We start from the raw sequence: 25,680 nt of genomic DNA on the forward strand, positions 1-25,680 counted from the left end.
GCTCAGGGTCTGGCGTTGAGATAAGATGCAGTCAGCAAAGATGAAATATACTTCGGTGAGTAATCAAACATGTAAGAGCAGTTTGGCTATTATCTTTGGATTAATATCTGAGATGAGTATCTGGGAGTGAATTTCAATGCGAATGCATCTAAGTCCTGTCAAGCACATGATAGTAAATATGTACTGCTGATAGATCTATTGACTTTTTGTCTAAATTACTTGATGCAAATCGTAGGATTGTGTTAGACTGCCATGTCCTCTGTTGCTTAGCTGTTCATCCAGGGCTTCATTTCTTTTACACCTACAGTGTGTTCCTGATAAATCCTCTCACACACTTTTAAGTAATTTCCCAAGTGCACTCAAAATGGAGGCAGCGATTCATCTCTGTCACTTCAGGCAATTATTACTGAAATCTCCAAAACAGTGTTTTGGAATAATTAACCTTAATTGACCTTAAGCCCTAAAAGATTTTCTAGTGCTGATCAGCACGCCTGTAAGCTGCCAGTCATACATTTGAAACTCGGAGCAGTCAAGCAAACCCATACAAAGCGCACTGTCTGCTTTACTGGTTTCGGCTCGAGCAAAGGCACAGCACTATATATTTCAACTTGTAAACTGCATATCTTGTTTTTTCGTCATTATATTTCTGTGTAATACTTTCCAAACTCTATTTTATTGTATTCCACAGTTAAAAAGCCACCTGGATACTCCTTTTCTAGTCTTTTTTTTTTTAAACTATCTCTAAGCCTTTTTGCATGTTTTTGTAATGTGTAAGACAGACTCAGACGACAGAGGTTTCAAAAGACTTGTGCAGCTGGTAGCTTTTTGATTATTTCATTTCACAATTCTTTTGGAATAAATGTGGGCACTAATGAGAAGAATGAGTAAAATGTCAGTTGTACTAAATAGAAGTGATCTGTTTTAGAAAAATATTAACAGTTTTGTCAGATCAGTTACACCTGTGCATCACTCTTCTATAGAAGAATACAAAAACAAGTCTAACAACAGATGTATGGTAAGAACACAAATGGGGTGAACCAGGGAAGTATCATAAATCCTTTCTATCAGAACATTTTGTGAATGTTTCAAAGACTAGCAGATGAGAATACGTCCAGGTGTTCTTTGAACCCTGCAAGGCGATTACAGTGAACAGTAAAATGCTAAAGTGACACCACTGAAATACATGAAGATACATGCATGTGATTGTGATTTACGCGAAAGGAACAGCAGGTTCATGGGACTGGCAAGACTGCCATGCATGGGAAACTGGTGAAATGAATATTTACAGCTTTCTCCAAGTGGGAGAACTGGTTGTGGGGAATCTCTGTAAATACCTTCTTACACAGGAAGTAAAATTTTATTTATTTATCTGAAGTAAAACATTCACTGCTCTGCTGAAAGAAAAATGAGAGACATGATGAGCTGAAAGAGTATAGCCAGTTATGAGCAGCATCTCGGGTCTGCATGGAACAGTGAAATACTGAGTGCTGGAAGAGGATAATCAGTTTTATGCATTTTTAAATTAATACGAAATGGTACTCTCCCACTTCTACTGTACAGGCTGGGTTTTAGAATGTCAAGAAAGTATTTGACATTTACAAGAGACTGCAGGCACTAATACAAATCATTTTTACCCATTTATCCATTTTAACCACCACACTGAGTGAATTATTGGTTCTGTGCAATTGGGCTCTGTGCTTCTCGACAATACAACCACAGATTATAATGAATTCTATTAATAAAGCAAGGTGGAAGCTCTCTTCTCCAAGTCTGTTATTTTGCTTCTAGAAAAAACAATCTAATTTCTTACAAACCTGATAAAAATAGGCCAGCTGTCAAGTATCCCAAAAGAACAGAATACACTCAGAATAGTGAGATTTGAACTGACATATTTTTGGCAAAAAAAAAAAGTTATACAGGCTGTATTTGTCTGAAAGTTTAAAAATAGGAGCCTTTGTCATATATGGCAGGAGAGGCCAGGTTGAGTCATGATTGATGTCACTTGAAAGAACACTTTAAGCTTAGAAAATGACATCAGAATCATCAGAATTTAGTGAGATTTAGAGCAGTTTCTGAGGCCAGGGTGCTGGGGATTCTGGAAGATACTTTGTGGATGATACACAGCGTGCTGCCAGACATCATCTGAGTGGAAGCCAGGAGCTACGGTACTTTCAGATCACATTTCTAAATGATGGGTATAATTTGTTTTAATAACATTCATTTTTAGTTAAATGCATGTTTCAAATGGCTTTCAGTTTTTTAGATCTGGTGCAACACCCGTTTCAGGCTGGAAGAGCAGTCTATCACTGCCTGACCTCTCCCCTTGCTCACTTACATGACAAGTTTCCAAGAGCAGCCAGGAGTGCTTTCCTTATTACCACGAGTCTGCAAATACAGCAGGGTCTCTTTCCACTTACTGTTCTCCAGTTTTAGTGCTCAATTCCTGCTGACTTTACTACTGAGCGTTTATAAGTCAGACACTAACAGTACATATGTATGTTAAAAATATTTCTTTTAGCTCCCAGGCTAAAACTAAACTTTGTCTGTCTGTCTGCTACTGCTAGTGTTAAAATGGAAGTAACAAAACAGAAAAGGCGCTTGGATTTCGTGTTATTGAAGATAACCAATAAATCGTGCAGAGCTGGCTGTGGTCTAGGTCACGGAGAGGCTGTGCAGAGCTTTTGCTGTGCAAAGTAGCAAACCTCTTTGGAATAGTTTCTAACATTTCCCCTTTGATTTTCCACATATAGCAATTCTTTACTCCTTAAAGTAATTTTACTATGAAAATGAATATATTTAATGTAAGTGAATAATGCTACTTTTGATTTGGTTAGATCTGTTTTGCTTTTAAATAGCTTTTAAGTGTAAAGAGAAAGTAAACTGCAAATCACATTATTCTAGCTAGCAGCAGCATGTTTTGTTCCTAAAGTTGATAGATATTAGTGAAAAAAGGAGTTGTACGGTTGCTCAGCTATATGCCTTTGACAATACCTTATGCGTAATCAGTTTTCATACTAAAATGAGTTCATTCCTGGAAAAGAAAAAGTTCATCATGCAAGCAACTCTGCAAGTAAGGCACGCTTGTTAGCTACTAGCTGCTGTTATCTGCCATTTAGATTTGCACATTGCGCTCGTTCCTGTTCTGTTTGAAGAGCCAAGTGGCGGATGAATTATTCTTGGTATTCCTGATTTTTACTTCAAGCCAATAAACACCTGTGTGCAACTGGCGTGCCAGAGCCATTCCATGAAACATCTGGGCATGCTCCAGCCCTGGGGCTACTGGCGTTCAAAATGGTCTTCCCTGATCCTGCTGCTCATTGCTGCTGCAGTCCGGGGCCTGATTAACCGCAGGAATCGGATCAGGAAACCTGTCATTCCCGTGCACCCAACTCTCCTGGTGGTAGAAGAAGCAGACAAAGGGACAAGGACTCTGGTGGATTATGTGAGTGGTGAGGATGAGGGAACTGCGTGTGACTCCTTTGAGAGCAGAGAGTTTTCCGTAGGTCTTCTGTTAGGTAGCGCATAGAAAGGACCTGTGCTGGAGGATGAATCATTGCAATAGTAAAAAGCGAGTGTGCTCTGTGGAATCTGTACTTTCTTTGTTGCAGCCGTTGGAAGGATGTAGTGAATGAAGCAGACAACTGTAGAGGAGAGAACATGTTTTCATGATTAAGGCATGAGTGCTGCCCTGGGGAACTGAATCGTATCCCAGCCTTTGCCACAGATTTCCTGTGTGATGCTAGTCACTTTGCACATGTGGTTGTTAATAGTGTTTTTCTTGGTGCTCGGTACGGTGGAGTGTAATTTGTAGAAGTGCTGAGCACTTGCAACTGCAAGCTGTAGGCAGCGGGAGCTGTGCACTGACTGTAAGCACTGCTGTGCAATGAATACTGAGAAACCAGGCACTGTGCATCTCAATGAGGCCGTCGAGAAAAGCGGAGGCAGGGATTACAAAGATAAATCTTCATGATTTCAATTTATATGGCTGGACAACAGCTTGAAGGGGCTTTCGTTCTTAAATTTGTCCTTCCTTGTACCTAAAATAAGAATAGAAAATTTCAAGCTACAAACAAATGCAATATTTATGAACAACTGCTGAGCTTAAGGTACTTCTGCTAATCCAAGAATTAGTAAAGTTACTGTTTAGCGCTTGTCAGTCCTTCATTTGTCTTGCTTTTTTTATCCTTTTAAATGGAGATATTATTGTTTCACTGAGCAAACACTCACTGAAGAACCCACTAATAAAGCAATATTGTGAGTACACGTATGTTTTTACTGACTATATGCAAAGCAATCGCTAGGGATTCTGTCTCTGTGTATTTTCCCATCGTCTTAACACTGTACAGCAAAAAGATAACACTTCAAAAATACCACACTGTTCTGTTGGTAAGAGTTGAAAAAGACACATAAGACACTTTATAAGAAGATGCTTCTTGAAGAGTTACTTTTCTCCTTAGTCTCAAAATAAAACACGTTAATTTATGTAATGTGGTGTACCTTACAAATCAGAAATTACATGAAAAAATGTATAGCATATAAATACACAGCTAACCTTATATCAAGATGGACAGAGCAAAAATTAGCTTTCATATGAGAAATGGAACAATGAGAACAGGAAAACATACTTCACAGATTTCTACAGTATAAATAGCTTTCTCAGTTTAAATATACTTGGTCACTCCTTGATGCTGTAATCCAATGCAAGGAGAATTAAGATTTTTTTAAAATGCCATTTATGTAGCATGTTTACCGTATTTTATTAGAAAACTCTTCTATTCTTCCATTAGTTAATCACAGCTTTATAAAACATTACCTTTTGAAGTGTCTGTTTTATGTATGTAGAAGAGGTGTGCTCAGTTCCACCAGTGGTGTTAGTTACGTAGGTAACTAGAAAATTACAGGAATTTTTTTTTTACTTTAGTAATCACAAACACATACTAAAATGGAAAACCAATTATTCTCTAAATTTTGTTTATTTGAGATGTAGCCTGTATTTTTGTTGGAACACAGAGCCACACACAAGGCACTGAAAGTGGAATTTAGGCAATCCAAATCCACAAAAGCGATTTAGAAAACCTCTGCTTTACTGACTGTAAAATCTGAATTCACTTAGCTCCGTTGTTTTGGTCCTGTCAGTCTCCTATGTGCCAAAGCTTCGGTTTCTGCGAGTACACCGAACTCTGAACTTCTAGCTACAGCTTCTTTTTAACCCGATTAAAAGAAGTCTGCACTCAGTTCCCTGAAGGGTTCACTTCAATCCAGGTGCCCTGAGCACACCTACTGCGTACTGACGCCACCTTCCCGGAAGGATTTCCCTCATGTCCTGGGCTCATGGCTACTTGGTGATTGCCCGTGAACTTGTGAGGTTGTCTAGTGAAGCAGTGAGTTACACAGGACTCAGGTTCCTGCACGCTTCCAAGTCACTGCCTTACTGTTTTAAGCTTCAGCCTGTTTTATAGGAGGGAATTTCATTGGACAGGGACTGCGGCTCCATGAGGTACCCTGGGAGAACACCATAGAGCTTGGCAGCCGCGTGGGCACCCCCAGGCTCCTGAAAGGAGGGGAGGGGTTCAGAAACACCCCTGTGCTCAGCATTCCTGTTTGGCAGACTGAGGAGCCGAGCACAGCGTGTCTGCAGAAAGCAGAAAAACGTTTTGAGATTAATTTGAATATGGTCTGCTCTTGGTCTCAAGTGCAGCATATGTAATTATCAACAAAAGTGGAGATGAAAAAAATTGCCAGATCATCCTTCACTGTTATCACTATGGCAGACAACACCAAGCAGTTTTAATTACTGTATTCTATTTCCATATAGAATGAAATTAAGCTGAATTTAATTGTAAACTCTCAATACAGTGAGATTGCAAACAATTTCCCCCCACCCCCCGAAGATTCTACTCAATCCTTCACCATGTGCAGTATTTAATTCCAGTTTTGCTTACTTTAAACTGAATGGAATTTTTGTACCAAATTAGGACAGCTAAGTCCTTCCACGCAGAAAACTACTGAGCTCACTGGATATTTTTCTGTCGTGGTGCCAAACCATACAGCAAATCATGCTGAGGATATGGATGGAAGAAAGGTTGCTCTGCACAGTAATTCCATACAGGAATCACTATTGATTACAGAGAGGATACTTTATGGGTAGTGGTAAATTATGAGGTTTCTCTTGTAAGTGAGAACACTGATTTACATCAGTAATGCAGAGGCTCACACGTAAGCTGAACTCAAGCTTTAACTGTCAGCTATAACATATCTATTTATACCACAGATCTGTGCTTAGCCACTTATATTTAATTATAATCAGTTGCAGTGCCTCCATTTTCTGTGTTTACTCAGAGAATCACATTTTTGAAGTCAAATGCAATGACAGTTACACTGTAGTTATTTGAAGACATGCTTAGTTGTACACTCTGCATGTATCTGAGGACAGAATTTCTGGAGAAGAAAGGATGGGTACGATTCGTCAGTCCTTCCTTACATGAATAAAATTTCACACACATCAATTTCAGTCAGGGCATGTCTGTGCTGCACAACACAGTGCTGTAGAGAGATAGCCAAAGCAGCTCACAAGGAGCCAACTTTGGTAACTGGAAGCAGTTTAACCATGTTGCTTAATGCTGCACACTGTCTAATTTACCCTGTTTTTCAGCAAAGTAAATTAGCTTTGGCAAAGCACTGCACAAATAGGCTAGCCTGCTTCCAGTCCATGAGCCAGCTCTGGCACCAATTTCTACATCATTACTTATTGTGCCATATAGCATATCTCGTAGGAGATGCAAAAGCACTGCTTGCATAAAAATCTGCAGATTCAAATCCTCAAATTTTATTCTGCACTTACTCATTTTAAGGGCACAAAACTTTTATTAACTCTTAAATGTCACTGCTTCAAATTTAGTGGTGTTACTGAACCAAAATATCAGAAGAATAAAATACCATTAATCGCTAAAGCATATAATTTTGGGCATTCCATGCTTAGATTTACTTGACAGCAGTAGCAAACTGCTAATTGTTTAGTAGATTTCTCCAAAGTCTTAAGCTTAATTGCTTCTGACCCGTGGTATACATTTCCAGTGTGAAAGGCTTTACCAAAATCAGAATAAATCACAGAACTTTTACAATGAAATCTCAGTAGGAAAATGTCATTAATATAACTAAACTATGTTTTAGAATGTGATGGGCACTAGATTTTTAGAGAGAATCTGGTAAAATCAAGTTTAACTGTCTGCTGTCTGACAGTATTAAGGGACTGAATTTTTCCTCCCATGAAATGGATAACAGAAATCTATCAATGACAGTGGGAGTAGATACTGAAGTCTTTCTATGTATGATTTTGCAGTAGGGACAGAATCCTCTTTCCATCTCTGAGAAATTATTTCAAACTACCCAGTAAGACAGTCTTTTGGCATCATCATCAGCAACCTTTTCAATACCAAAGCAAGAGATGCTAACTTGATATTCCAGGAAAAATCACATTCAAACTACTCAGTGTTATTCTTCCCAACTCTAAATAGAGGAGATGCACATGCATTTTGAAAAAGTGGCCTGCATCACCCCCAAGTTTTACATTCAGAGTTGAAGGCTTGCTGGAAATCAACAGATCTTGTAATAAAATGAAATACTCATTTATGCATAAATTGGATGCAAAAGTAATAAAAGGGTTTTTTTTTAAATAGATCGTTTTAATCTCCATCTCTGCTTGAGCTAAAAAACAAATTAAGATGTAACAGCTACATGCAACTTTTTCTACAATAAAGTAACTACCAAAATGTGGAAGAGCTTTAGATCCCCCAGAATAGCCGTAATGATTCTAAATTTCAACTGAAATGCTTGATTTTATACAGCTATTACCAGAAGGAGAAACGGAAAAGAATCAGAGGAAAAATGTACCCATATGGAGGACTCTAATATCCATGGCACAGATCTTGAGAATAATACCAGAAAGTTGGCTGAATGAACTGTATCAGAATGTACACTATGCAAGAAGACATATATACGTAACACGCAGTTCTGCTTCACTCAGTAAAAATAATTTTGATAAAAAGGCAACTTTCCTCCCAATTTTAAGTTCTATTGTAAATGGATTTGGGATGGAGCTATAATCCCTAATCTCACCCATGCAGGACTTATCTTTCATCCAAGTTGAGTGAAGATGTCAGTATCAACAAATGTATTCCAGGGACCTGAAGGAGAGTTGCTTTCTAATTTTTTGTTTAATAGCTCACACTGTACCATCACTATGAAATAGAAATTTAGATAAATAATTTATTTTTCTACCAGGTACTGGATTAATGCTCAACATTGCAACATCCAACCGCTGCTCCACATTAATTTTAGAGCCAATTGTTACTCAAACTCTGTAGCGATTTGGCTTTATTCTGGTCTCCACTCCTCTCACAATTTCACATTTTCCCATATAATATTACCATACCACCATAAATGATAGAAGCAGTCTCCTCAAAACCAGTGATTGCTCCAAGGTGCTTGAATTTCTGCCTTAAAATGACCTACAAAGAAGAGAAAACGCCCTGATGTCAATCTTGGCTTTCTTTCTGATTATATAACGAGGGGAAAAATATTTTTTTTTCCCCTATTTTTATGCTACTTTTCATAAACACTATGCAGTGGATTACCCAGAATTACTATTTGTGATTGCCTAAGTCGTGAAATTGATCTAGCACAGTAATAATTGGAAGCTGAATATCTGAAAACAAAAGGATTTTAAATTCTCTTTAACTCTTTGTGTCTTTTGCATGTTTGTATTAGCACGTAGTGTGAGAATCCAGTCTTCATGAAACAGCCAGACTCTCTTTCCTGATTAATATCACCAAGTTACAGTCCAAAATACTTTCCACCAATACCTCTCATTTTTCCTCTAGGAAAAGAAATCCATAAATGTAGACTACTTATGACATTCTATTTCTAATTTTAAAACAATCTCCCTTTCACACTCCCACCCCAAAACAAACAGCCCAAACCTTTCTCCTTTTTCCCCTTGAAAAAGGATGCAATTTTTAGAAACCACTAGGAAAGCAAAAAGGATTGGGGCATGTCAGCATCATTCACTTGCAAAGGGTGTATGTTTGAAAGCTAAAAACAGTGTCTTCAACCACAGTACAAGACGCTGGCCTGCAGTATTCTTTTAATATCAAGTTATTTGAAATGTCTAGCACAACAGGCTAAACATATAACTAACAAGCGTAGCTGGCAATTTTTCTTCCTACATTTTAAAATAATTATCCTTTTTTTTTGTTGTTTTTGTTTTTGTTTTACTATCCAGGAAGTCAAAATCTTTTCTAAATTGCAAAGATGAAAAGTGTTTCTGGATACCCCTGACTTAGAGTAAGGTGCTCTAACCTGCAGGGTTACCACTTTGTCCATTCCACTTGGAACACACGATTTTGAATAAAAATTCCGTTGGTTTTATTTTGTTTTGTTTTAATTGAATCTCTACTACTTTGGAGAAAAATATCACTGTTGAAGTTCCACTGATTTTTATAATATACATCAGAATGTCTGATTTCCACTGAAGTCTTAAAAGGCTTCTGTATCATTCTGACAGCTGTACAGAAACTGTATTATCTTTGTAGTTATGATACACTCATAAAACTAATTCAACTAACCAATGAGCAAGTTTTAAAAGACATTATATAGCTTTTATGAATACTGAATTGCTCTACTATTAAGGTCAGAATAACTAACTAGTTCTAGAAAAACCATTTTATATAAACATCAAAATGCACAGATATTGTTTGTCCATCAAAAAATATAAGCAAAATGTAAGTGTTTTACGCAGGGAAGAATCAATCAGAAACATAAAGGGAATCAGCCAGTAATCCTTTCTCTGTGTAAGCGGCTGTACTGGTACACGAACAAATTAAGGTGGCTAATGGAGTCAATACTTTGGTGACTCCTCCTGTAAGAGTCAGCATTTTAAAACAATTCAAAATTTGTTCATATACTTTAATAACTCTATCCCAGCATATCTCTCTCTGAAGCTTTCTCTTTCAGTGTTATTATGTACACATATTTTAAAAGCAGAAACTTCAAGACAAAATATTATATGAAGAGGGAATTGAGGTTGAAGATGCAGAAAGATAATATAGGAATTAACAAGAAAAATCCTTGTATGTAATCATCCCCCACTAAAGTATTACAAACCCAGGAAAAACAGCCTAAGTTTCACTGAAAAGATATCCCACCATGTTAAGACCCCTGCTAATCTGACCTGTATCTTGTTCTGATGTTACAAAGAAAACATATAAATTAATTTACTACGTATTTAAAAATCACTGTCTTTTAATTTAGCACTCCAAATATTATGATGACATAGTCACAGTCATCTGGCTATTACACCATACTGATTATTTCTTCCAAATTATACTCAGAAATAATCAAAAGACCTAGGCAGTAGTAAACAGAAATTAACAAAAGGGAATAAACAACCATCTACAAATAAAGGGACTCACAGTCTAGTAAAACAGGTCATATTCTGAAATATTATATTCTTTACTGATAAAAACTTATTAAATCACATCCAGTCTTGGACTGTAAACAATGATTCCCATCTGGAAGCCATTTCTAAAAAAGAACAGCAGAATCTCTGTTATTGTCATTGTTTGCAAAATAACTATCCAGATATTGCTAATCTATAGCTTACTAAACAAAATATCGTCCTGCTTTATTTTACTTAAAGATTTTTGAAGTAATGGCCTCTTTGCCAGACACCCATGTACGACATTGCATACCGCTTTGTCCCTTACAGTGAGTTCCCTTTGAAAAACGGTCTGTTCTATTTTTTAATTTCTAGGGCCAAGCCAGTGTATTGCACAATGTCCAATCTTTAAAAAACCCTCACTTCAGATCATTTGGCATTTTTTGAAGCATATAATTACTCAGAAAACAAGAGGTAAGCAGGAGATCACAACACAAGCATCAGAGACTCAGTGAAAACTCAGTAGTGATTTGCTTTCTAAAGATTAGGTTTTGCACATCATTTTCCACAAAACTGTGCTTAAATAAAAGACATCAACAGATTCATCATATCCTTTCCCTCTTTGTACATGCTCATGTAGGTTGCCTCTTGAGCTGAAACCCTGCCTTTCCAGAAAACACTACTCCTTGATTAAAAAAACCAAAAAAACAAAACTAAACAATAGTAAAGGATTACATGAATTCAAGATGCAAAAAAAAAAATGTTTGTTAACAACTCTAGGCACCTAAATATTGCATTTGTACTGATACAAAATGAAATAAATGCAGCACAACTGTTTTTTCTTTATTTCTCTAGCTAAGTCCTTTTCACCAAAACAGGACTTTGTTTTGTGAATGCAGAAGATATATAAATTCTGCAACAAAAGCAAGGTAATGAACAATAAAAGGAAATGGACAAATATTCTTTTGTTTTCTCCTGATTTTCAACTTGTGTGACAAACTGCCCATGAAGCTGACCAGCTAAATTGCTATTTAACAGAAGGAACAGCTAGTATTATTTAACTTGAATGGCTTTTTTTATTTTATGTAAGCCTCTACCACCGTTTTTTACAACTTGTATTACTGTTCTACTTTAACAGTAATAATCTCCACCCTATTCTACAATAATATGAGGAAAAATACACAAGAAAAATTGCTTACACTGTCTGGCTGCAATTCTGAGATTGTAAAAAAAATTTCCAATTGCCCTTCTCTCCATGTTAACAAACTCTTCATATTCCCCATTTCTTTGTGCCAGTAACAAATGATCTCATCTTTGACTATGCTCAGGCAAACATTTCACCTACTGTTTTATAAAATGTCTTTTACATTAAAAATGTAAAAATAACTTAGAGCAAAAAGTCACTACTTCATAAATGTACTACTACTAATTTAAAGAATTAGCCAATCGTGGTGCAAATGCCATCTCTGGGTGGACCCAGCTCCTGAGTAAGCTGCTCTTGAGAACACATTACGACTTCATTGCCTGGAAGTTTTTGCACGCTGGTTTTGAGTTACCAAGAGAATACTTTCGTAATTCTTTAAGTGATTACTTAACACTTCAGCTTTCAGACAAGATTTTCTAAGGTATCCATTTATACACTTGTGCTAGGAGATATTAATAGCATTGATCAATCCATCTGGTGAAAGCTAAACGTGGTATTAATTGTTCTTCAGTCTAGCTAAGTGAGGGAGTTCCTAAGTGCTTCTTTTTTAGCGACAGCTGCTGTATGAAGGCATGGCTTGTCATCCAGCAAGACAAGCCTGAATGCAACAAAGGGAATCACCCAGAGCTTAACTACCAATGCAGTAACTGCAGCAATGACTTGCTACAGCCAATATGTGTCTAAAAACTTGCAAAAGACTATAGAGCACAGAGACTACGAGCAGACAGCAGGAACAGAAATAGTTCATATCACATAATGGAATGAGTGAAGAGGTTTGGTACTGAAGAACGCAGTTCCCAGAACCCAGCGAGGTGCAGGGCAGGCACGGCAGGGTACTTGCGTGTGAACAGGCACCACCTGGAAGTCCCTGCAGCCACAAACTCTGCCCTAGGCTCCCTAACCTTCTCATCTGACTTGAAGCTCAGGGAAAGAGTTCATAAGCAGCAAAAGTAATGAAATCTGATTTCTTAGGGAATTATATGCTTTGTCCCTTAATCTTCTGCTGTCCACCTTCTCCCTAAAACACTCACTGGGCAAGGCTGAGGTTACTCATGTTCTAATTAACCAGCATGGAATGAACCAAATGCCTGGCTGGCTGGTGGCTGCAGAATGGGATCTGCAGTTCATATGCCTGCCTTTACCTCAGCACGGGTGTTAATTTTGCTTCCCCTCTATTCAACTGCCTCAGGTTTTACAAAACTTGTAGAAGCTTAATTATTTCCAAGACCACAGCCCTCTGTGAAATATTGTCCAAATTTGCTATCAAGTTCAACAATTACTTTGGAAAGAGGAAGACTATGGGGACCAAAAGATAGAGACTGCATGCTATACGTATTTTTTTTTTCTTTAGAAATGGAATTTGACTTTACAAGGGCAAACTGCAATACTATATGCTTAACTCCTGCAGAAAGCTACCAACTCATCAGCTGAAAATAAAGGTAATGGATTAAAATTTGGTTGTATTATTCAATTGCAAGGTGACAACAATCCTCAATATGATCTGCAAAACAAATGCAATCCTAGAATGTAGTAGTTGAGGAACTTCCAGAAGAGATTAAGACTATTAATGCCATTGTAAAGGGTCCTTGGGAAATGCCCTTAGAAATAGTGCCGAATCCATTTCAGAAAAACAAGGTCAGAGTGGAACACAAGCAAATAATGGATACAAAGAGGGTAAGAGAGAGGAACTTACAGGCTGAAACTAGAGGAACTAAACTTGTTTAGCCTAGCAAAGTAAAGTCTAAGAGAAAATAGCCTAACTCAGAAACTGGCTGTAAAATCTAAGGAAAGTAGCCTTTGAAAATAACATAAAGGACTAGTGTTGGTGCAAGAACAAATAGACACAAAGTAGTCATACAAATTGAGTTAGAAATTAAATCAGATGCTTTCTAGTCTTCAGAAGAGTTACAGCAGTCTTCTTATGAGTACAGCTGAGCTACAAACTCAGTATTTGTTCACCACAAAGAAGAAAGAGGAGAAGCACCTCCAATGTCTAAACCATTCTATAGCCCTTTAGCTTCTAATACCAGATGCCAGCAGCATTCCGTTGCTGGCTTGCAGGACGTGTTCTGCTTTTTCATTTTTTGACTTATCTGTCTGCATGGGAAGTTCCACTGGTAACTAAGCCTATGCTAGTTAGCAAAGCTCCTTTTTAAGGCCAGCGGTGATGCATACTCTTTGAGGGCAAATCATCCCATTTATTTTAGCCACTGAAATATCGTCTGTCTTTCTTGCTGTTCAGTGGAACAGAGTGATCTCATTTAGGAATTCTATTTCTTACTCCACCGACTTCTTGCTTAAAATACTCATCTCAGTGTGAAAACTCACTGTCTTCACTCCCCACCACCCATGGTAGATCATACTTTTACTCCCTTTCACATTTTGCACCTTGTGCCCATCAAATTCAACTTTTAAATGGTCATTATTTCAGTAAAAAGAAGATATTTAATCCTTTCTGGAAATGCCTTCATACATAGTATTCCATAAAGAAAAAAAAATTGCATTAAGTCTTTACGCAGGCTTTTTACTAAAAATGCTCTTTCATTTTCACCTAATCAAATGATTCATTTTCCATCTTCTCAAAGTTATGCAGTGAAACAAGAAAAGCCAGTGCTATTCTTAAGTCATTATCGTGCAGACTGCATGTACTTACCCGTAGTTACTGCTTGAAAGTTTCAGTAAGTAAAATGTATACAGACAATCATCTCCGTGAAAAAAATGTATTAATTCCACACTGTTATTCTTTGAGATACATCCCATATACATTCCATGTCCTTTGTCATTATTAGAGGTTTCTTACCCAGTTGAGCTCTGAGTTGGTAAAAGAACTCTTGGCTATGTTAACTCTAAGTTGTCAGGACAGCTGGTTACTTCTGTTGGCTGTCCTTGAAAGGATTATTTTCCCAAGCCTTCAGAAGGACACATATACTGGAAAGCTGAACACAGCTTCCTAACCCCAGCTAGTGTGCAACAGGTAAGCATTCTTTCCTAGGTCAAATCTAAGCCCATTTTTATCATCTGATAGATATTTTCCTGGACCCAGATGATGAAACTGGGGCAGATTTACATGTGGGAAGGGAAATTGGAGAAAAGAGTTCTTATCTGCCCTGTGGTACAAAAGAGGAGACAGGCAGGTGGGAGTGGAGTAGCAGCTTTAGAACTTAAAAATTGATCCAGAGTGATAGCTCATTCACACTATGGATCGAGAATATTACTTGGGAAATAATGGTAATTTCCCAAGTCTAATACTAATTCTGGGTGCTTTATTTGCATGTTTAATAGCGTTGTGTTGCCCTTATAAAAGGACTTTATTAGTTGGCACTATCCACACATATTTCCTTTACTTCTTTCAAGAAACACTAATTTCACATTATATTTCAAGAAAAAGCATTTCTGTGATGCTGCCTCAAGAACTAAATGTTCACCTTATTAATTAAAGCTGTTTTCTTGTAATGACGGAAAGCTACTGAAAGGTTTAAGCTATATTGGCTAAAATTCAAGCTAAAAACGTGGTGTTCCCTTAAACTCTGGTAGAAAGTATCTCTAATCACTACATTATTTAATTTCACACCAAAACCATACACCTTTTTATTATTTTAAATGCAGCTCCTCTTACCCTCTAAGGAGAAATGCCCTACCCCTTTCGCCTCCACTCACTTCACCCCTCACCACTCTGCTCACACACGCCTAACCCCTCTGTTGGCCTCAGCCCCCTTTCCCAAGTCAAAAATTGGTGTTTTCCACAGCACAAGCCCGATGAAGGTGCCCCTAACTCAGCACCCCTGGATTTTGAGGGACACCGCGGGTAGTGTCGTTGCACTCACCCTCCCGCTCTCTGGGGTTCGACCCCTTCGGCCTTCCCCTCAGAGTATCACCGTCCGGGGCCCACCGCCATGGCCTGCACCCGCAGCCGCCAACACCAGGCTGCCCCTCCAAGGAGGCGGTAGCCCGGAGGCAGCGGCCCTTCCCCGGCACCGGGGACCGCTTGTGTTTACCGGCTTCGCCCAGTAACGGCTGCCGCCGGGCATTGTCTCCATAGCAACGCCGCCGGCCTCGGCCGCGGCCCGAGCAGCGATAGCGGGGTCCGGCGCGGTTCACCCGGGGCAAGGTATGGGAGCGAGCGGTGAGGGGCGTCCGTCCGCCCGGCTCCTTGCGTGCATGGGGGGTCCCGCACAGCCGCCGGGCTCCACGATCCCGCCCCCGTCCTACAGCAGCCCTGACCCCAGCCCTTGACCCGGGCACGCAGCGCGGCTGGGCCGGCGCCATGGCGGGCCCCACGGGCTGCCCGCAGGGGCGATGGCTTCCAGCACCCATCTGGGGTCGGCGGTTCTCGGCCTCTCCAGGCTTCACGGGCGGGTCTGACCCCCCCCTTTTTCAGCCATTTAAAGAAAATATTGGGGGGGGGCATTGTTGGGGGCTGTATAAGTCTGTCCCCCCCCTTTTTCCGCCATTTAAAGAAAATATTGGGGGGGGGGCATTGTTGGGGGCTGTATATGTCTGTCCCCCTGCACATACAGTTTTTAACAGTGGCACCAACTTTACAAGGAGAACCTGAGAGCCTTTTGTTACAGCTGTAACAGAGACCTAATGCTCTCAGCTCCTGGAGTTTCTAATAGCACCAGGAATTAATTAATCCAGATGAAAAAAAACCCCTGTATTTTCACCAGATTTCTTTAATTTCACTTATTTCTTTAATTTCTCTTCTTCAGTTCCACCCTCCTTACTTTGGGGATTTACATTAGTTAGAAGAGTCTGATCATTCCTAGATATGTTTATTTCAAATTATAGCATCCACAGCATATTGCATTCATCATTTGATGGCTCAGCCTGGCCTTTCTGACTGTGTTTCTTTGCTCAGGTGTACATCTTTGATACTAGTCGATACCATGGGAGTGGCACTGGCAAGAGCAGCTCAGTGGACTGCTGCTGGTTCTGGAACTGGCACACTGGAAATCACCCCTTTGAACGAATCTCTTTTAAATCAAATTATTAAGTTTGCAGAGGACTTCAGCACTAGACATCCTCAGGAAGCAATGTTTGTCTTCAGAGAGCCCCTTGAGTGGAAAACGCAATTGGACTGTTCAGTATTTGGAGAGGGTTATGAGATCAAGTAAGTCTGACTTGCAGTGTGTTTTGAAATGTTGAAGGTGAACTACAAAGCAAAACTATGTTCGTTTAGCATAAAGAAAATCTTTGTGTATTTGGGAGGCTGAAATTGGTGGGTTTTTATTGATATATATTGAAAATTTTGAGTTAAAATTTGTAGGGTTTTTTGAGAATTTGAGACTATCTTGGTTGTGATACAGACCTGTTTAGTTAATAATTTCTGCAATTTGCACTGTCTACACTGTCTATTCCTAAGGCTTTTCACTACATGCATCTAACAGTGATTAACCTTGTGGTTTCTGGTAATGTTAGGAGTTGCTCCTGTGTGGTGGGTTGATTCTGGCTGGCCACCAGGTCTCCAGCGTGCCATTCTACCACTCCCTCTCCTCAATGGAATGGGAGGAGAAAAATATGATAAAACGCTCATGACCTAAGATAAGGACAAGTCAAGGGCAAAACAGACTCGACTCATGGAAATTAGTTTATATTGTTGCCAATCAAAAGTCAGAGTAGGATAGTGAGTAATAAAACCAAATCTTAAAACACCTTCCCCTCACCCTTCCTATCTTTGGGGCTCAACTTCACTCCCAATTTTCTCTTCCTCCTCCTCTCCAAGGAGCATAGGGGGACAGGGAATGAGGGTTGAGCTCAGTTCATTATGCGTTGTCTCTGATGTCTCTGATGCTCCTCACACTCTTCCCCTGCTCTAGCGTGGAGTCCCGCTCACAGGAGATAGTCCTCCACAAACTTCTCCAACGTGAGTCCTTCCCATGGGCTGCAGTTCTTCACAAACTGCCTCAGCGTGGGTCCCTTCCACGGGGTGCAGTCCTTCAGGAACAGACTGCTCCAGTGTGGGTCCCCCATGGGGTCACAAGTCCTGCCAGAAGACCTGCTTCAGTGTGTGCTCCTTTCCATGGGGTCATAGGTCCTGCCAGAAGACATGCTCCAGCATGGGCTCCTCTCCATGGGGTCACAGCCTCCTTCAGGCGCATCCACCTGCTGATTTGCAGTGAATAAATTGGTTTACCTCAGAAGTTTTCTAAAATACAGTTTAAAGACATTGTGTGTGCTTTGTCATGTGAAGCTTGAATGACGTTCAAGATTTTTCTCCAAAATATGCTATTTATTAAAGTTCTTATTTTGAAAAGATATTATTTTATTTTTCTAGTGAAGCAACTGTTCAGTCTGAAGACAGAGATAAAGATGGCGAGCCATTGCTTCTCCTCACAGCATCAACTCTCAGAGTTCGCAGTTTTGACCAGCTGTCCCGTTTGCTACAAATTGCTATGGAAAAAAAGTTAAAGGAAGCACAGACATGCCTTGAAGGTTTCCTTTCTTCTTTCTTTTAATCTTTCCTCTCTCTTAAAAAGTATGTCAAGAAGGAAAGGCATGCCTTCATTTTAAGTATATGAGAAGGTGTTGATTCATGAAGGTGACTAAGGGTGCTGATCCAGAACTTAATGAAGTTTCTATTTCTTCTTTTATTTTCACAGAAAGCAATAACAAAGAAATCTGGAATAAAGTTAAAATAAAGCTATTGAATCTTATGTATTAATTCATGTATACTGAGTGGTATCCCAGCTATTGCAACAGACAATAGGTTTAAATATCTGAAAAAGAATATCTTTTGAGAGACTAATAGCAGTTTTTCCTATGTTTGTAGTTTAATCCTCTTTTAAAATATTACATCCTTAAAAATAGCCAAAGAAAAACTTAAATGCTTAAGACATTTTTACCTGCACAAGGTTCACAGTGAGCACTTCCAGGTCCTTTCAACAATGGCTTTTAAAATACAGATACGAATACTTCTGCTGTGTTATATTCAACTCCTAGATTTTCAAACTGACAAGAAGAACCTTGATATGCTGCACTGGATATCCTCCTCTCATTGGAGGTACAAGAGATCAGTAATATTCTTTGGTAATATTAGTAGAAATTCCATCTGCAATACTAAGATATAAATGCTCATACTGCATCAAATTTCAGATCCATCTAATTCAGCGTCCTGTCACTGACAACCATTATTCATTATTCAACCATGAATAATAGGGAGGTATAATATGGACAGGGTATCATGCAGAGGCATTCACAGATGCATAGGACTTCATTTGCAGGAACAAAGCAAAATGTTTTTTCTAAAACCCATTGACATGCAGTTATGTCACTATTTACCAAAAAGAACAGCTGGCATAGCTGAGGAAGTAGTGGGGCCATTGGGAATGCTGATAGAAAACTTTAAAGATGTTATTTAACACTAAATCATAGTTCCAAAATGAAATTATCCGTTTTCAGTGATTTCCTATTTTGGTGATCAGCCAGGTGTGTTTTCTGGAAAGGGGGCTGTTGATAAAGGGACGTATTTAATGTTCACCTCTTGATTGAATGAATCTTGATCTTTGCTGTAAACAGCTATTTTGTTTGTTATGAAAAGTTTCTTTTTGTTCTTAATGTTTTCGTCTTGTTAAAAGTGCATTTCAGATTGCAAGAGGGATGTGGAAGAACTCATCATATGGTAATATTTGATGAATAACTACGCGCATTATTAAAGTTCTTACCGTAAATTAATAGCATCAAAATTATTCAACAATTGACATTAAAAGTGTTTGTCTTGCCCAATCATTTTTTAACATAGTATCACATTGTATGATTCTGTTTCATGTGTACAGCTAACAGAGATCCTATAGTGAAAATTCTTGGCCCTGAGTATGGGACTGTTGAAGGAGAAGATATGTCCATGTTGCATTTACTTGACAAAATGAAAAAGGATGATGATCCTGAAACAGAGATGAAAATGAAAATTAATCTTCTTCTTCATCAGCTGGATTTGCAACTGCTTAATAGTTCTTTGAAACACATTTCACAGTAAGTGCGTTACAAATGGAAGCTAAGCATGTCAGCCACTGCATTTTTTTGTTTTATTGTTAGATTGGTTTGAACCCACAACATATGCTTTTGGTGTGACATAGAGGAATTTATTGAAATAACTTTTGCTGTTCACTAAGTTATTGAAAAAACATTTTTTTTTTCTGAAGATTTTGCTGTAGGTGTGAGTATGCAAGTGTGTGCCTGCGAGTGTAGTTTTTTTTATTGCATATGTTTTGTGTTTTGGTAGCAAATTGAAGTCATTTGTACAAACAAAAAAGTGACAGTTAAATATTTTCAAGGAAATGTTTTTTTATTCATGGAAGCATATTAAATATTACCTCGAGTCTGCAAGGACTTCATATTAGCTATGGAACTAAAATTTCACTGAACTAACACATGAAATTAAGATAAAATTAAGATAAAACAATGGAAGATTACCCATTTCCAGATTTTTGGTGCTACTATTAAGATACAATGTAAAAGAAAAAAAATATTCTCTTTTCATTTCTCTGAGTACATCTTTTTGATGAATACATTTTAGACCATTTTCTATTCATTGCAGAGACATAAGACTAAGTCCAGCTGCTATAAATAATGAAGTGAATCTTCTCAAGAATTTCTCTGGGAAAGGAGAAGATACAGTATTGGAATCACTGGAATATACATCAGGTTCAGATCTGGTCATATTTTAGTTTATATATATCTTTTTTAAAGTACTTAACTTCTGTGTGGAATTTGCTAAATTAATTTCTGTAATGAATTTAAAGTGATTATTTCTAGTTTACATTTACAAAGTAAAATAAAACATATTTTTAGATAGGGAACGCTCTTCTTCAGCTTCTAGTTGTAGAAATAATCTCCAATCACATTAAATTTTTTAGAGGGAGTAAGTAAACTGAGTCCCTGATCGTGGAAAGTATTAAGTACAAATGCAGTTCTTAGTTGGATTGGGCCACAAGTCGCAGAGCTTTGTGTGATGAATTCCTGAGTGTGAATTTTTAAGAGTAAGGTATTGTTTTGGGAATTTTATTTGTATATGTTATATTAATCATCAAGCATAACTATTAAAAATACTTTTAAACTGGATGAAAACACTAATGCTAATTGGTTACAGATTACATATTCTCTAATGGATGCCGAGCTCCTCCCTGGAGACAAGTGCATGGAGAAATTTGTTACTTAGTCATCAAACCACATGACACTGATCCTTTGTATATCACTTGCAGCACAGCAGGAGTGTTTTTAAATGGAGTAAGTAATAATAAAGGATTCCATGGAGTAATGAATATTTTTATGTGCTAAAATCAAAAATCCGTCAGGTTTAGGGTAATGGTGTTGAGGCTGTAAGACCTGCAGAGTTAGTTTATTGTTATGGAAGGAGAAGACACAGTAAAAAATGTATGCTGGTTTTCCCATATGTTTTGAGTGCTTTTTTTTCTAGAAGTTTTATACTAAGAGTGTATTCTGCACTCTTTTTGCACACTTTTGGTAGCAGTGTTTGTTTAGTTGTAAAACCTGCCCTAACGATCCTTCACACTCTTCCTATTTAAAAGTAGTATGGGACTAGATGCCTGTCTAATGCCTCATTGCTCTTCATCTGAAGGATAATATTACTGTGTGTGTCTAATATAGCTTGCTTTTGTCTTATAAATGGTAAGCAGTCTTTCTCCTTTCAGTGGAAGCTTTTTAGAAATTATTTATGTCTTCTACTTTTCATTTTTGTTACCTCTTTCCTTATAAATAGGTTTTATTTAGGCTTAATAGTCCCTTATGTGTGTTAGGGAGTGACCAGAGCTTTTATATTCATTTTGAAGAGAGACTGATGTCTGTCAGGCGTAAGTCCACAAATTTATTTCCTAAGTGTTAAAAAATCCAAGGAAATTTTGACTTAGCATGTTTTTAACGGGTAAAGCTTAGGCTAGTCAAGTCACATTATTTTCTGATCCATTTAGACAACTGCCGTACTGCACTGGAAGCTCATATTTACTTAGTTATTCACTATAAGCCATAAATTCTTTTCAGTGGAACTACACACAGTACAATTAACTGATAGTAATTACTTGCAGAACTCTATGTAAGATCTTGATTATCTGTTGGAATCTGTGGAGATGACCCATGTATCTTTACAAAGCATTACTGAAGTTTGGTGGACTCTGCTGAGCATGAGACTTCTGTACCTAATTCATTACAGTATGACCTCTGTGCTCTTTAGCACTATTTTATGATGCAGATTAAATTACCTATGTAAGGCATTAGTATTAATAATTTTAAATTTATTCTTTTTTTAAGGGCCAGCTAAAGGGTAAACATGATATTGACTATGAGAGAAAAAGTGATGTATATAAAGATATTGTCACATTTTTAAGGGAGAGATCACCTAGATTTGTAGAAAATATGGCTAAACAGGTATGTATGTACTCATACTGAGTGTATATTCTGCTTTGTACAAATGTACATTGTATATTGGTAAGAATTACATTATAAACCTGGCTGAGCATTTATATTCTTTATCAAAGATAAATCTGTGATTAAATTAAGAATCTTAAAGATTCTGATTTGCGTTTATTATTTTTCATTGGATTTGTTTCAGTTTCTACTAAATGTATTCCTTTCGTAAATAGCAAATAATACACTATTTCACATATAATTCTATCGTACCTTATTATGAGATTTCATCGAACATGTGAGATCAGCTTCTAATTTTGTGTAAAAAGTTTTGCTCATCTTCTGTTGCTATTCATTATGGAGCACTGAAAATGTTAAAGCAGGAAAATATGATATCCTTACGGAAAAGGTCAACTTCTTATGACCATATTATTCTGTGATCAAAACCACTTAAATTTTTATCTGAAATCTTTGTAACCTAAAGAATAGACTAACTTTTAAATAAGAACTACCTGATCTAAGTATCAGAGCTGAGAGGTAAGCATCCAGCTTACACACTATGTGGTGCTTCAAGCACTCTAAAATGCAAATGTTTTAGCTTTCATTTAGAGTCTGTATTAGCTAAAACTGCACAGTGCCACTGCTGTTTTTGTTGTTTCACTATTCCTGATAAAAACTCTTCTTTCAAATTTCTGATGTGGTTATAACAGATTAATAACTCGGTGGTAAAATTCATTAGAAGCTAAAATCTGTCCAAAGTTTCTTGTGGTTATTTATATGCAATTTTAATTATTGCAATAAGGGAGTCATTGACAGGGAAATTTTCTTATCCTTTAGTTTGGGTTTTATGGGATGTAGGGCTGATAAGTATATATTTTTGAGATACAGATGTTTGACAGTTATGAGAGAGTAGAGCATCTCAAGTTGTACACATAAATGCAGTAGCTTATATAAACAGTAATGGAATTAAATTTGTAAGTTGTTCTGTTTGAAAGTGCAATAAGTTCCAAGATGTGTTTTATTTATCCCATAGGCAAGTATTTTTTAATGTTATAGCTACATATCGATTTACATTTCCTAAATGTGGCAATATATTAATGTTTTTAGACATAATTACTGGTTTAATGTGTTTTCAAAGTGATTTGGCTTCATTTGATGGTCACAAAGGTAAACTATGGTAATATTTTAATAATTTTTTACGGTTCTAATCCTAAGTGTTAGTATAGATTAATGTTACTGTCAATAATAGAAATAATATGCCTTTCTGTACTTGTTTTCTGCTCTTATAAAGATACTATAGCTATTCAAGAAATGTGTACACTTATTAAATAAGAGTAAATAAATAGAATTTATCCTGTTTTCCTTCAGTTGTCATATGAATTGCTTAGTATTACCCGATTGTGTAAATTAAGTTTATGCTGAAGAGTATAAATTATACCAGTTTAATGGTTTAAGAATATGATATCATATTGCTTTGCTGAAGAGCTGCTTTATTACATTCTGCATTCTAAAACTAGATTTTAAACAAGTTAGTACCATAGAGCTGCAATGCATTTGTGTTTGAGGAAAAATCTTCTCTACTCTAAGAACTCTGAAAAGGAGAGAAAAGCTGTATTTCCAAGGTTGCCTACATGAAATAAATTATGACTGGGAATAGTTTTCATTTGTTTTCTGAGGAGAGGAGAACTTCAAAAAGCTCATTATGTACAATTATATTGCAAACTCAATTAACTTTTATAATATCTTCTTGGCCCTATGTAAGCTAAAATTTAGAATTGCTGTGTTGGCATATAGTGCTGTAGGAAACATACTTTTTAACATGTGTTTAGCTGGTCAAGCTACAGCTTCAGTTCCCCTGTGATTTGTCTAGTTTATCGTGTGTCAAATTGTCTTGTCTAGAGTACATTTGCAGAATGACAGAATTAGCATGAGTTACTTTATGATTGGGTCAGCAAGCCTGGAACAGCCGATTCACATCAGGGACTAGTGGAAAACAGGCCAGACTGTGACAGTCTCCTTAAAACTGCCTTGAATCAAATACATAAAGGAGTGTCTTCACCTATCTCGTTGTGACAGCTGCAATAATAATGATAAGTAATGGTTGTATGCTGTCTTTCCTGTAAAAATTGAATATGACCCAATAGAGAATAAGAGCTGACAAGACTCTTTTCTGTTCTGGGTATTTTTGATCAGCCATGGTACTAGACACAGACAGCTGAAGGACTGGTAGGTGCCACTCAACTCCATTCAACATTGACTTGTTCAACAGTGTTTTGTCCTGAGAGACAGAAGATGAAAAAACTGAAATGGAATGTGTTTATATTAATTCTAAACTGTATCAAATTAAATTACTCGGAACTGAAGTCTAGCAGTTTATCATAGCTTATTTTCAGTTTTATGTTCATTATTTTTTGTGGGAATTTTTTTGTATATACTTTATGCAGGGAAATAGTTTTTATATAAATCATCCGTTGAAAGCAGAATGATGGACTTTGCAATTCTGGATCTTAAAACTAATTTGGAATTAGGTTCTGTAAAAGTGCTTGTGTCACAAATTATTTAACATATTAGAAATTGAACAACACTCAGTATTCAAGTATGTTCAGGAAGTTCAGAATATAGCTAGTTCATTTATTTAAAAAAATTTAATTTGCACATGGTAACAGCTACTTTCCAGATCAATGTTTCATTCTTTTAAAGGCAATCTGATTTTGTGCTTGTAATCTAATTCTACATTTCATACATACAATATTTAAGCACAGCATCCTGGAATTGTGCTTTTAACTTACTGTTTTCATATGCATTATTCATATAGCAATATGAGTGACAAACCATGTCTCCTTCTTTTATTAGGAATATATTTTTTTTAAAGAACCAACATATGAGAAGAATCATCAGCGTATGGAAGTAGTTGATGCTAAGGTCTCTGGCCAATCCCAGAACCTTTATGATTTTACAGAAAAAAATGTATGTGAGAAAGTGAAAAGTTCTGCAGCAAGAAGGAGATCCATTGACAAGAAGAAATTAGAACCATCTATGAAGTGGAAGAACAGCGGGCTTTCTGCTTCCCACAGATAAGTCATTGTCTTTATAATTGAATTTTCCTATAGACCTCTCTAAACTGTGCTGGTGATTGATCTGCATGTTACAGGTTTGCATTATGATATTAAGTTAGGAGCAATAAAACAAAATTTACTATGTGTTAATTTCTAAGAAGAGAGTACAGACTACCAAAGAGTTTTCTCAGTTTTTTTCTGTCATGCAACAGCTTTGATGATGTTATGTCATTTCCACAGCAAAACAGGGATATAGCTTGCAACCATCTGCAGTACTGGTCCTTCAGGCCTGCGATATTATCATATTTTTGGTATAAAATGCCCTTTAAAGCAAGACAGAATAGACAATCTAATCTAAACCACACTTTCTGGGGGAGGCAAAAGGAAAAATAGGATAACTTTTACTTATACTACCAATCTTTAGTTATATGAGCCACTTTTCTAGTTCTGCTTAGCAACAGTCGTCACTAATTAGATTATCTCAATGTTTGGGCACACAAAAATAGAGTATACATATATTGGATATTGTTGGATTTATCTTCTGAAATCAGAACTCCATTCTGATTTCATGTTTCCTGATTTTGTGTTAATGGAAGAAGAAGAATAATATCTGAAGGAAAGGCTTTGTT

General features: G+C 37.3%; 1 protein-coding gene across 1 annotated transcript; it reads left to right on the plus strand.

The window, feature by feature from the left end:
* The first annotated feature begins 15,732 nt into the window (after positions 1-15,732).
* On the plus strand, positions 15,733-25,073 carry LOC147601597 (outer dynein arm-docking complex subunit 2-like). Its single transcript, XM_086740174.1, has 8 exons — positions 15,733-15,747; positions 16,498-16,749; positions 17,914-18,071; positions 19,412-19,607; positions 20,173-20,279; positions 20,725-20,861; positions 21,900-22,016; positions 24,849-25,073. The coding sequence occupies exons 2-8, from the start codon at positions 16,526-16,528 to the stop codon at positions 25,071-25,073; spliced, it is 1,164 nt and encodes a 387-aa protein (XP_086596300.1). The 5' UTR covers positions 15,733-15,747; positions 16,498-16,525.
* The last annotated feature ends 607 nt before the right edge of the window (positions 25,074-25,680 follow it).

This window comes from Chlamydotis macqueenii, chromosome 2 (assembly GCF_036417535.1).
Source record: "Chlamydotis macqueenii isolate bChlMac1 chromosome 2, bChlMac1.mat, whole genome shotgun sequence".
In the NCBI taxonomy this organism is placed as follows: Eukaryota; Metazoa; Chordata; class Aves; order Otidiformes; family Otididae; genus Chlamydotis; species Chlamydotis macqueenii.

Coding starts and splice junctions, on each gene's coding strand:
- LOC147601597 (XM_086740174.1), top strand. CDS start 16,526: ATGGGAGTGGCACTGGCAAGAGCAGCTCAGTGGACTGCTGCTGGTTCT. Junction 18,072..19,411: donor AGCACAGACATGCCTTGAAG/GTTTCCTTTCTT, acceptor TCATGTGTACAG/CTAACAGAGATCCTATAGTG. Junction 19,608..20,172: donor TCTTTGAAACACATTTCACA/GTAAGTGCGTTA, acceptor TATTCATTGCAG/AGACATAAGACTAAGTCCAG.